This window comes from Mugil cephalus, chromosome 2, assembly GCF_022458985.1.
Source record: "Mugil cephalus isolate CIBA_MC_2020 chromosome 2, CIBA_Mcephalus_1.1, whole genome shotgun sequence".
NCBI classification, from domain to species: Eukaryota; Metazoa; Chordata; class Actinopteri; order Mugiliformes; family Mugilidae; genus Mugil; species Mugil cephalus.
The window spans coordinates 12,296,274-12,310,000 of NC_061771.1; the positions used below are offsets into that span (position 1 = coordinate 12,296,274).

At 42.0% G+C, this 13,727-nt stretch overlaps 1 protein-coding gene across 1 annotated transcript in view; it reads left to right on the forward strand.

Moving 5' to 3' along the window:
- The first annotated feature begins 4,303 nt into the window (after positions 1-4,303).
- dtd1 (D-aminoacyl-tRNA deacylase 1) overlaps positions 4,304-13,727 on the forward strand; it is a 14,277-nt gene continuing 4,853 nt past the window's right edge. The window contains exons 1-5 of the mRNA XM_047579344.1: positions 4,304-4,432; positions 5,010-5,100; positions 5,956-6,191; positions 6,928-7,025; positions 11,612-11,767. Of these exons, the coding sequence (XP_047435300.1) occupies positions 4,390-4,432; positions 5,010-5,100; positions 5,956-6,191; positions 6,928-7,025; positions 11,612-11,767 (624 nt within the window). The 5' untranslated portion in view covers positions 4,304-4,389. The remainder of the gene's footprint in view (positions 4,433-5,009; positions 5,101-5,955; positions 6,192-6,927; positions 7,026-11,611; positions 11,768-13,727) is intronic.

Here is a 13,727-nt window from a genome sequence, read left to right on the forward strand (position 1 = left end):
GCAGATATTTCAAAATGTAAATATGCACTGACTAGTCGTGACATTGTGACCACCTGAATGGACTCCGCCGGGCCTCTGAAGGTGGGCTGTAGAATCTGACACCAAGATGTTAGCAGCACACCTTTTAAGTCTTGCAAGTTGGATCAGACTTGTTTGTCTTGAACATCCCTCAAATGCTGGATTTGGACTGAGATCTGAAGAACTTGAAGAGCAAATAAACACCTTAAATTTGTTGTTGTATTCCTCAAACCCTTTCTGAACCATTGTTACTTTGTTGCAGGGTGCATTATCCTACTGAAAGAGACCACTGCCATCAGGGAATAGCATTTCCTTGAAAAGGGTGGACATGATCCACAACAATGCTTAGGTACGTGGTTCGTGCTAAGACATTACAATGTGCCCGCTAGCCTGCCTTCTTCCCATTGCACATCCTGGCGCCATGTCTTCTCCAGGTTACCTGGCCGTCTACAGGACGTAATCAGTGAACCTGTCTCTGGTTCACCTCATTTCCATTTTGAAAAGTACTGTGTACTGTTGGTCAAGTTTAGCATTTATTTAGCCAACCTCTCACTCTAGATGCCTCACACTTTTTTTTTTTTTTAATTTATATTCTCTGTGTTCGCCAACACAACATGAAGACCAGGAACATTCCAGAAAGTTTTTATACAGAAAAAATAAAGTCACGTCATAATTAATGTGTACCTTGATCTCAAAATGCCCAACACCCCTTTACAAAGTCTTATGCTAGCTAGTTTGACACGTCACACATGTCAAACTCAAGGCCTCTTTTATATCTATCATATAAAATCATCCCCTATGTCCTTAAATCTGCCGAATTGTAATGACATGGAATTTGTATTCAGTTGCTATTTAATCCATCATTGTAAATTCAAAAGTTATCAGGAAATAGTCAGAACTTTGAAATGTCTTATTGTGAAATTGGGTTAAAATACTGATGGTCAGTTTCTTGCAGTGACTCCTAATCAACAACGTTCAGCTGTTCTAAGCTCAAACACAACATGTAAAACTGATAATAACTATTAAAATACACACAGTTCACTCATGTCATGTCATTTACATATTTATTTTTTTTATTAGAAAAAGACTGACATTGAAGAATCATTAGGGTCAGGAGAAGGAGAAGGGTAGAGGTAGGTGTAGCCTGGGTTTAGTATTTGTGTTGGGCTGTGACTCTGGTAGTAGTCTCTGGTACGTCACATAGATGTCAGGTAGCAGAGCGTGACTGTGACCAGTCATAGTCTCTGGGTTACCAGTGGAGGGAACACTCATCCCGACAGTTTGTAACGACTGCGAACAGTTTCATCTCAGCGCTTGTCGATGTTCAGAACCATCAGAAGGAGTCACTGAAGAAGAAGAGGAAGCTTAAAGGTGGAGCTGGGACGTCTCAGGGCCCCACAGAGAAATCATTCAAATCAGTCAGTTCTTTATTATTACAGTTAGGACCAACCTCCTTCATGTGTTTTATTATTTGTTAACCTCTGTATTGATCTCATGAAAGCAGCTATTACAGAACGCAGCTGCTCATGCGCTGACGAGGACCAGGTAAGCGCAGATTACCCCAGTTTTAAAATCAATCAGTATTGTTTCAGGATCGATTTTTAAGGTTCTTTTATTAGTTTTTAAATGCTTATTTTAAATGTCTGTTTAAACGGTCTTGGGTGATGCAGAGTCCTCTCGTGATATGTATTTTTATTTCATTTTGTCTTGTCTTTGTTGCCTTTGTTTTTGGTTACTTTGGAGCTGTTGAGCTGTACTGATGTACTAACTACGCGTCACCAACACTAAACATGAGACCACTGGCTGCCCTCTGCCCTCACTCCATGACATAGCAAACACATGCTACCACTCAAGAGCAAGACATGCTGTGAAGCACTCTCTTCCCACCCCAGCCACCACTTCTTTGACCTCCTGCCCTCTGGGAGGTGATACAGTTTTATAAAAACTCCCACTACCAAGGTATTGAAGTGTTTTTATTTCCAAAAAGCCAGTCCCTTAATAAACACACTCAGTGACTAGAAACCCCACCTTCACATTACAGTTTTGCACAATATATTTAATAACTTAAATATTAGGGTCTGTTTTCGTGTGGGATTGTATGCAGCATGTTGTATGTTATGTGTTCATATTTTGTTCTTTTAAAGCACCACAGTGGGTATTATACAATGTTGTTGTATTCACACACAATGGAGGCTTTTCTTTTCATTGATTTTTTATTATTATTATTTATTTATTTATTTTTTATTTCCAAGGGATATTTTGATTAAAGCTATTCCCCATTTTATTGCAAGGGGCAATTACTCAATATACACAATCTCGACGATTGCAAATATACATTTTGTTAGAAAAACAACTGCTTATAAGATTTGACTTTTAAATTTAAAATTACAGTGAATAAACGAATAAATCAATGTAAAATTAGAAACGCTTCACCGCACCCCGGAAGTTGTTTTCCTTTTACTTCCGGGTCGGCTGTCATGGTGGCGTCCTTAACACTGCGGACAGAGGTACACAAACTGATCTACTGAGATCAGTAGAAAACAGCGATGAGTAACGTGTTGAAGTGGTACACATGGTCGAGTGCTGCTTACGCTCTGGGCGTCTGGACCATGATCGGCTCCTTTTTTTTCATTAAATACCGGAGGGATCCCCCGGAATGTGAGTAACATGAACCACAACATACCACACGCACGTACTGCATTTGACTTTAGTGGTGTAATTTTATATGACACAGTCACTGCGCGGTATTCAGTGGTTGTCTTATTTGTGGAGAGAAACAAAGTACGCTTAAAATGTTGTACTGCATTGAAGCAACACGCAAATTATACAAAATGCAAATCACATTCCTTAATATTGTGCCGACGTCTGTTTCTGTGCTACTTCCTGGACCTGGTGGATTATAAAGTCTGGCAAGATGTGGAAATAGAAGAGGAGAATCCAAACCGGGTGGTGTACACGAGTGGGAACTTCAGAACGGTCGTCGTCTACAAGAAAGACTTCGTCCCGTACCACACGAGGATCTCCAACTTCTTCAACTCCTTCAGAAGTACACCAGGACCGGGAGACGGAAACAAATGACTGTAAAGGGAGCTGTTAACATGACGAGAAAATGTATTTGTGTGAGGACATTGTTATAATCTGAAATTAAATCACAATGACGCATCCGGGTGTTGTAGTTGAACTGGAGCTACCCTGGTGTTTGAGTCCTGGTGGATTATTTAAGTTATATTAAGTCTGGGGAAAAAAAAGCCATTTTGAAAAAGGGTGGAATTGTCTGTGTTTTTCTCGTTTGTACAAAAAACATTTCCTCCACTTTGTATGGAATTAAAGTCAACTGTCACCATAGGCATCTGTTCAATAAAAGTGCCAATATACGTAACATTCTTGTGTGGACATTACCTTTTTGTAGTTGCTGTACATGGATAGTACTTAAGTCTCTGACATCTGCTCTCAATTTATGACCACACATGCAATTTCTTTCATGCACTGTCCCCACACAATCTGTATAATGACAATAAAGGGCATTCTGTTCTATTTGACTCATCAGTTACATAGGTCTATTTGTATGTATAGGATCATTGTCAGGTTCAAAGGTCAACAAAGGTCTTAATCATGATGCAGTAGAATGAATAACTAGAAGCTGACCTGCCTCTGAGGCAGAGAAGAAGATTTCCATCAGCGTGCTCCACAACTCGTTGGAGGTTGTCCTCCTGAAAAGCTCCAAACATGGACAAGTGGCGGTATTTCATCCATCTGTCCAAACCTCATTATTCCTAAAGGCCTTGTTTTCTACAGTGGAATAACTCCTTTTAAATCAGTCAGAGATCTTGTTAATTCCCTTGCCATACTCATGCACATCCACAACCTTTTTTCTCTGAAGTAATCCTTAGAATTTGGCATGATGGCTCGATGTCCCAGGTTTAAATAAGAAGGCACTTGATCTGCTTCAAACTAAATGTCTGTTGTATTATTAGACATTACTGTGTGGCATCAGTGTCGGTATATCAGCTTTATTAATAAGTTTGCTTGTTCAAATATATTGAAAAGGCTGTACACTGTCACATAGTACTTTACTTTTATTGCGTGACTGCAAGTATGACTAAACGTCTAAATTAGTATAAAGTAAGCACTTAGCATTAGTTGCACCAGTACATGTTTTCACAGGTGTAATAATGATGATTGCATTCCGATAACAGGGAGAAATTAGATCTAATTTACATTTTTATTCCTTGCAAACTTCCGTAAGAAGCAAATGACATACGCTGTCGGTTCTGGCCGCCAGAGGGCGACATCGTCCCGTCGTCCGTACCATACTGCAGGTACCCGGAAGTTGTGACAGACAGCGTGACCAACAGCACAACAACCACAACAATGAGAGCTATCGTCCAGAGAGTCACCAAGGCGAGTGTGACAGGTAAGCAGCTGTGAGCCGAGCGACGTTGCCGTGCGTTGTGGAGCTAAACGGAGGCTGAAAGCTTTAAGTTGTTGCTGCGTCGCTGACGTCTTCGCTAAGATGGCTACGTTAGCATTAGCATTCCAAGAGAAATGAATGAGTGGGTCAGGTGTTTCTCAGCTGTTAGGAAACAATGAAGAATTAAAGGCCGTTTCACGAATGAATGTGTCCCGATAGCTGAGTGACAGCTGACAACCCCCCACACAGTGAAGAGGTCAGTTTGTCAGCTGCTACTCAACAACAACAACAACAACAACAACATGGCAAACTCCAAACGACACATTTCAAATGTCCATAACATTGCTGGAAACTGCATTCAAACAGATCTACCAGTCATACTTTACTTGTCAAAAGTCAAGTTATCATACTTAAATATCGTGAAAAATCATACGTGTGAGTTTTAATGGTTGAACAGTCCAAAGGTTTGGACACAGCTTCTGATTCAATTCATTGAGAAGGTGTGTCCAAACCTTTGGCTGGTGGTGTATATATATAAAAATAACAATTGTTCAGTCAACCTTTTTGTGTTTTCCTGCAGTGGGAGATGAGCAGATCAGTTCAATAGGACGAGGACTGTGTGTCCTGCTAGGTATATCGGTGGAGGACACACAGAGGGATGCTGACTACATGTGAGTGTGTGCTGAACCACAAAGTACATTTACACCAGCGCTGTACTTTTATCATGCAGTTTCACAGTATAAGGTACTTTTTACTCAACTATGGTCAGACATACACCAGGCACCTGCAGTTATGTCAACTAACCTAATATTGTGTAAGTCACCCTTTTGTGGCCAATACAGTCCATTGACTACACAGGACCTCGGGTGGTGGTCTGTGGTATCTGGCACCAACAAAGTCCTGCAAGTTGAGAGGAGGGATGTTGAAACAAACATGGATCTTGTTTGTCCAGCACATCCCACTCATCTTGGACTTGATTTAGATCCTCTGGAGAACTTGGAGGCCAGGTCAATGCCTTGGACCCACTGCGTCCCTCAGACCTTTCCCGATCCACATTGGTTTTGCGTCAGGGAGCATTGTCCTGCTGCGAGAGGCCACTGACATGAGGGGATACTGATCCCATGAAAGAGTGTATATGATCTTCAGCACTGCCTAGGAATGTCAAACTAACATTGTAAGAGCCTTTAGAGGTGGACATGGGTCAGCATGGACACCCTGGCTGGTCTGGAGCTATGTGGCCCTATACAAAACAAACTGTGATCCTCTGTTGGATATAGATACTGACCACTGCAGATGAAGAACAGCTCACAAGAGCTGCAGTCGTGGAGATACTCTGAACCCAGTTGCTGAGTCATCACAATCTGATCGTTGTGAAAGTCTCTCATATCCTTCCACTTGTCCTTGTCCATCCGAATGTTCACATGCTGCCCAACGTATCCCAACAACCGTGACAACCACCAGTCAGTGGTCATAATGTTATGGCTGGCCTTATATACTTCTATATACGTACGTACTTGTGTTTCCAGAGTGCGCAAGCTCCTGAACTTGCGGCTGTTTGAAGACGAGAATGGGCGAGCGTGGACTAAAAGCGTCATGGATCGGGACTTCGAGGTGCTGTGCGTGAGCCAGTTCACGCTGCAGTGTATCCTGAAGGGCAACAAGCCAGACTTCCACTCGGCCATGCCTGCAGAGTTGGCCCAGCCCTTCTACGACAGCATCCTGGAGAGCATGAGGAGCACCTACAAGCCGGAGCACATTAAGGGTAAGATTAGACGTCTCCCTTCCCTCATACTTTACGTTTGTCATTTTCTGATTTGGTCAGTTGTTGAGTCACGTATACCCGAGTTTAAGGACTGAGTTGAACAAAACTCACAATTTTGAGGATCATTATGAAAAGTGTTGATGTCACAAAAAGCCAGTTTGAAGTGAGTCCCAGGTGGCTGGAAGATATGAAGCTTCTTGATTCTAATTAGAAACAAAAGTGATGAGTGTCTCCGTTACCTGCTCATACGTTTGGACCAGTGTGCGCCCCCGACCCTCCTGCTGTTTAATTGCTTGTATTTACATCTCAGTGTAGGGTTATGGCAGTTTATGGGCTGGATTATCGGTGCGGTGACGGTGGCAGTGAATTGGGTCAGCCCACCGGGGAACAGGTGCAGAGAACACCTTGTCCCAGGAAGGGAGGCATAAGGCTTCCTAATTAGTCCCCCCCCCCCCCTCCAGAGAGGAAATACGATGATGCAGCGCTTTTCCACCATGGCCCACGGCTTCATTGTGCAGATGGTGTCATTAATCTCGCCGAGCTGGTGGAAAGAAGGAGAACAATTAAGTTGAAACTTCCTGTCCTGGCGCAGTCCCTTCATCTTTTGTCCCCAATATCTCAAGGCTCCACGTTAGATGATGAGACAGCGACTGTCAGTGCCAAACAAATCACTGCCACTTTGCGCTAATAGATGATTATAAGATGTCTTCCCGTTTCTCTGTTTTGTTCTTTCCAGATGGGAAGTTTGGGGCCTACATGCAGGTGCACATCCAAAACGACGGCCCTGTCACCATAGAATTGACATCACCGACTGGTCCCTTAGACCCCAAACAGGTGCGTCACTGATCAGATCGACAAAAACCACAAACTTTCTTTTAGATGTTTTTTTTTTCTGCAGGTTTCAGTTGTGTTCCAGTGATGACAATGGTGATAGTTAGGTTCTTAAGCAAAGATTGTTTAATCAGAAGTACATTTCACTTAACATGATACATTGTCTTCAATGTGAGTAGATATAATCAACATTGGTTCTCATTTAATCCGCCATCGTCCAAAGAAGACGCTTAGAATTAACAGCGGCCTTAATTCAGTGTCATTTAATTTCTTCAATTGAACCACTAGATGGTGTTATTTGCTCTTTTGTTGCATCCGGTGACTCTCACATATCAAGCATTTAACGTTTAAAACTGTTTTTTTAAATATGGACTGAGAATTTGTATTTGCCCTGATCAGTTAGTGAAGGCAAACGAGTTAAAGGAGTAGGAGTGATTTAAGTAGGTTTATAAAATTTAAAAAAAGAACTTTAAACATGTATACTGCAGCAGTCACATTAAAAAGTGATGCCTGTTGTTGTCATCTCTTCTTATGAAGCTGGACAGATGCATTGTTTTCTCACTCAGTTGGAAGAGCTGAAAGTCCCTTAAGTTTAGTGTGTGTGTGTTTGTGTGTGTGCGCGCGCTGTGTGGGCTTCACGAGTGGATGATTGGCAGCAGAGGCCCATGTGAAGATGCTTCAGGGAGCTCACTGCTGTCAGTTCATGCTCACCCTCTGCAGTACCCGTCCCTGTGGAAAACGCCTGTAGTTTTGGGAAATCAGGAAGTTGTTGCTGCAGCATTAACACTGTGGAAAGCAAGCAGAACCTGAAGTAGTAGTAATAAATCATTTTTAAAATAATTTCACCCTGAGGAGGGTAGTAATACCCCAGGTATCTAAAATCAAAAACAGAAGCAGAAGAACAGAACAGACAGAAATGAGCAGAAATGGATGAAGATACAAGTCTTTTTAACAAAGGTTCAGCTTCAGAGTCCTGCCAGGTGCTTTCCTGGACCAGGAAGTAAGGTTATCTGCATTTACTGTTGATGTGAACTGAGTTGATTAATTGTGATTACTTATCTTAGCGTATTGATAGCACTAATTCTAATATACCAGTCATCTAATGTTTGGTTGATGTTAAAACATTGTCAGAAAAGTGATAATTAAACTGGGGGATTATTTCAGAGGATGCCATTTGTGGTGCTGTTAAATTGGATGGAAGTAAACACTGAATGGTTTCTGTTATTGAGCCACTGACTAAATGCGGTTGTCAAAATAATAGGTCTGTGCAACACAACACAGTCCAGTAGTGCTACAAACCACAGCCTCCAAACTGAAAACACAGCTGAATCGACAGCTCTCTGTTGTTTTAAATTAATGTTGAACCTTCATCAAGATAAGACTAGAATGCATGTTAATGTTTATTGCATCAGTGTATTTAATAAAGTGGGAAGGGAACATATTTTTTGAAAGCTGAAAGAGGAAAGTACAGTACATTGTCACTTTTGATTATGGGATAGACTGGCCACCTGTCGGTCCAATAACTTATACTTAACTTATGCTTTTTACCCAAGTACGAGGTCATGATAACAGAGTTATGACAATACTTGAAGTATTGATAGTATAGTATAGTATTAAAGAAATATTGATATGTAGAACTAAGAAGTAGTTAAGATATAACCTAAATTTTGTGAAATTTTGTTTCTTATAATGACATGACAAATAGTCAGGTATAATTAATCCTATAGGAACCCTGATTATATGTTGTTATTATGGTTTTATGACAATCCAACTGAAATTGTATAGTATATGACATCTTTCTTTGACAACCAAACACCCTTAGATGGTCCTTTGAGAGCAAATCTGAAATTCATGTAAGCAGGTGGGCTTCATATCTTGGGGACTAAGAATCACTGCTGCAGTTTCAACACGACTGATCAACACCAACGTCTGTGGTGTCACTGAAACTCAGTTGTTGTATTGACCAAAGTGGACTTACAGCATCAGGTAAATAGTTACTCTCAGTAATAGGGATGCACCGCTATAAGAGGCTCACATATCCAACTTCCTGAATTTGTATTTGCTCACTTCCACAGAGCTCGTCCTTATGCCTTGGCCGTGAGCCGCCTCTGGCTGCCCTCCTCTTGGTGGGCTTGGCTTGCTTGCCCAAAGGGAGGGTTATGAAGCAGTCCTCAGAATTTTAATCTTGTCTGTTTTGGATGTTTTGCTGTGGGGGCTGAAGAGCCAAAGCCAAGGCTGAACATGAATAAAAGGCCAGCCAATAGGCTAAGCTTGGCACGAGGTGGGGGGAGATGAAGCAACAGCCAACAGACAGTGTTCCTTTCTTTCCATGAATCGGATTTAGTCCACCACAGGGTCAAGCGGCCAGCAAACAATGGAGTTATCCAGAGCAATGAAAATCATCCTGTTTGGATTTTGTCTTTGGGACACCAAAGGCTGCGGTTGTTTTTCTGTTTGTTCACCTTACTGTTTGTGTATTTTGAACTGAGCTCTGGGCTGAAACCCAACATTTACGTAAATTACGTAACACTTGATCATATTAGTAGAGCCTTTTGTCAGACTGGGAGTCAGTTTTGGGGTTTGACATAGCCTAAAATTCACAGTTTCCGAACTATACTTCATGCACCGTATGTCAAACAAGGTACCTATAAGTGCCCAGTTTGTAATGAGATGAAATGTCCCACTGTTTTCCTGAACCAGCCGTTAGTAGCGTCTATGGCAGTTAGCCTGCTTTGACACTGGAGCGTGTTAATGGGTTCAGCTGCGAATAACATTAGCTACTCTCCTGCTCTTTGAATAATGTAATGTGTTATGCAATGCTTTGGGTTTTTAAGATGACATTCAGGTCATAAATATTTCCCTTGCAGCCATGAAACTTTTAGCGCGTTTACGGCCTTTTTGGGATGTTTTGTGAACGGTAACGTGCACAGCGAGGGAGGAGGAGCAGCGGCTTTGATTGCAGTAGTGAGTAGTCGTGTCGAGTGGCGTTGTGGAGAGAGCTGTTTTGAAGTGCGAGGGAGTGTGTGCAGTCACAACAACGGACTCATTGATGTGATCATATGACGGCTCAGAACAGCTCCTGATGTGGAGAGACTAGAAGCAGTCGCGTATTCACAAAGACAAGGCGCTCCTCCTATGTTTAATTAGTTGTACTAATTCTCATGCATGTTGGGACCTTTGGGTGGCTTCTGAACACACTGAAAAGGTCATGATCTGCAAGTCATGATGTGGCGTGTTCACGTTGAGCCACCAGCCACATCGGACTGATGGGGGTTCAGCTACAGTTCAGCCCAAGGGGAAATATTAAATTTTAAAAGTTAAGAAAGAGTTGGGAAAAGTCTTTATATTATTTATATTTATTAATAGTTTAACCTTTATCCGGATGAGCAGTAGAAACCTCAAACCACTAGGAAAATAGCTGAAGAATATTAATTTGGGTATGTTTATGTAAGACGTCATTGTCCGAGTCCGTGGACTAAAAAAGGCTTGGCTTCAATTATTATTATTACTTTCACTAAAGGGACTTTAACCTGTCTCCTAACTAATACAGACAATTGCCTTTGTCAAGTGTATGAATTTGGTCATCACCTTGTACTGTTCTTCTTATTTTTTTGAGTTGTTCCTCAAAACAACTCAAATCAAGAAGTCAAGGAGTGTCATTGCTATGGTGTGGGGGTGCCTGGTTAGGTGTAGGTGGGTGGTACATGTCTAAGTAACATCCACATGAATGTCAGGTCTACAAGTCCGAAACGCGGTATTATCACAAGATGGTCAATGATATTTACTTCTCCTGTCAGTGGTTTTAATGTTGTGGCTGCAAGACTGTTTTCCAAGTGGTGTATTCATTCACACAAAGCAGAGAACTTTCTAATAAATGGATAAAATGGCATAAGAGGGAGTGTGAGCCAAAAAGTTGCACTTGAACACACCACAATAACTATGTCCCATGACCATCTGGCGCACATGGTGTGCCTGAAAGGAAGTAACTCTTCTGGGGCAACATGAACAGATAATATTAGCAGGGAGGCTAGGAAGGTAGGAAGAGCGTGAAACCATCGTACAGAGCCAGCGTCTCTGGAATCACGCTGAGCGTTTGCTCCACAGTTGTTTTATTTACTTTCAGTACTTCGCTTTCTCTTTTCATTCTCTGGTTCTCGAAGCCAAGCGGCCAATCACAGTGATTTCTCTTACCGACTTGTTCCACTGCCGATTCAACGTGCTGATTCAGGTGAAAAGCTGCTGACAAAAATCTGCGGAGTGCCAACGGTGCAGGGCACACTGCAAAAGCTTGGGCCGCACCCGCTCATCGATGGCACAACATTTGAAAATGGGCAAAATGCTTGTATTGGTGTGTCATAGCCCAAGCAGTGGAGAAAAGCTACTCTTCCCATCATGAAACCTGGGTTATAATTTAATGCCACCATAAAACGGACTTAAATGGACCGTCTTAAAAGACATCCGTTTCTATTTGTTATTCGTGACATTTGTCTTGTAGTTAGTTGTTATTGACATGAATTGTACTTGCATGGGCAATAACGAGATACAGAATGAATTAATGAGGAAGTCCTTCTTCTCTTGTTTTCCGTCAGTTGTCAAAGCAGGAGAAGCAGCAGCAGAGGAAGGAGAAGACACGCTCCAAGGGCCCTTCGGAGTCCGGCAGGGAGAAGGGTGCTGGACGTTCCCGTCCGGACCCCAACGCCAGTAGCGGGGCGGATGGCGATGTGTCTTCAGAGAGGGAGCCCTAGGTGAGGGAGCCAGTCTCAACCTGTTCTCACACATGAACATTGTCTGGTTGCACTCATGTTAAATTAATCTGTGCCCATATTTTATTAAACGCTGGAAACACTGAAATGGTAAAACTTTAGCAGACACAAGGCGTTAATTATTATTATTTGTTTCTAATAAATGTGTTATTTTCATGTATTCTCTCATCTCAAAGCTGCATTCATTGACTTCATTTGGGGATGGTGCAACAAGTAATGTTGTCCACTGTGAGGTTATTACGGCATCCCCCAAGTTCTTCTGATCATGCCAGGATGTAGACACCAATACACGGCAGAGGTTGAAGTTCAGCTCATAACTTAACCGTACCAAGGGCTTCAGGGATTCAGTCTGGCTGATCTGGCCAGATATCATCTTTTAGTTGATATCTTGGTGATGAAATACTGAGTGTGCTGGTAAGTGGTTATCCAGGCAAGTGTCCCCCAATGGAGATCCGTAATGCAATTAAGAAAATGGTTGTTCCAGGAAGCTAATTTCTGCGTTTCATTTCAGAAGGAGTGAAAAAAATCTATTTGTTTGGAAAGATAACTTCATCTTCTTCAGGGTCAGGATCACCACAGCATAGGTAGCCTATGCTGTGCCCATTCATTGTTTTTTTGTGGTGAATTGTTGGTCTGAAGTTGCTCATTTGGGACCTGATCATGCTCTGACAAAGATCTGTTTGCCAGCGCTTTATGTATGGCTATGCTTTGGTAGAAGAGGAACAGTATCATGTCGTGGAGTTGAATGAATTTCCAACTAAATGGGTTGGGTGGATTTATTTTTTTCTCTTTGAACCTCTTTTTCTCTTTGGGAATGCATCGTTAGCCCAAGGAAACACAATAGACGCATAATTGGAAAATAAGGCAGGTTAAAAGGAACTAGAGTTATCCTTTGATGCCGTGTTGATCTGATCTGTCATGTTTGAGCAAGGCCATTACATGTGCATTAATTATGCATGAATTGACGGGGAGGGGAGGAAGTGAAAGGTCGGGGTTGTTCTTATTTTCCTTGAGTATTAGTTTACTTTGCAAAAATGGACAAGTTGTAGGAGACAGAGAACATTTGAGTCAGCTCCCTCCACGTCCCTTTCGCTCTCCCTAAAAGTAGCCGCACTTCCTGATCCACAAATGGGCTGATGATAAGTATTTTTCTTAGTTTTTTTCTCCAAACAGTATCAGCATGTCTGGCACCAGGGCGAACCTTTGAGATATGGGGTGTGTTATTTTAGTTTAGTTTGGTTAGTGCCGTTTTGACTGTTGTGTATGAGGGCACTGCACTGTACTGTACTGTAATCCCCAGTGCATGTTGGGTAATTATGTTTCCAAAGACTTGGGAGACTTCAGCTTCCGATTATATAAGAGCTTTTTTGTCTGACTGAGAGCCAGGGGCGAGGAAGAAGAAGAAAAATGTTTGATAAGTCAGAGGTATTTGGATTTGTGTGTGTGCGTGTGTGTGTGTGTCTGTGTGTGTGTCTGTGTGTGTGAAGCAGGAGAGTGCACACACAGCATTTCTGGCTGGAGAGGTGAGAGTGGTACATTTGATGTAAGAGGGATGTCAAACAAGGGCCCTGCTCGCTTGGTTCTGTCGCTGCATATTTTAACGAGAGAGTCAGTGTTTCCCGAGGTTTGCTTTGCATACGAGTGAGTAATTTCTGACAGTGCTCCGTTGTCTTGTCTGCTTTCCTCTTTGCAATGTTCTAGTTTTAATACAAACCGCTCACAAGAAGGTTTCTGCTGCTCGTCAGACTGCTGTAAACATTTTTTTAACCCACAGACAATTGCTGCTCCAGTTAAACTCAAATGGCCTTTTACAGAAATGTGAGAAAATGCATTGAGTGTAGATTTCACTTCCATTTGAAATATTTATGTGACTGCTAGATAGTCACCGCTTCTGCTGCTACAATTTGCCAGTGTAATGCATACTTAAAAGTCTGTATGTATA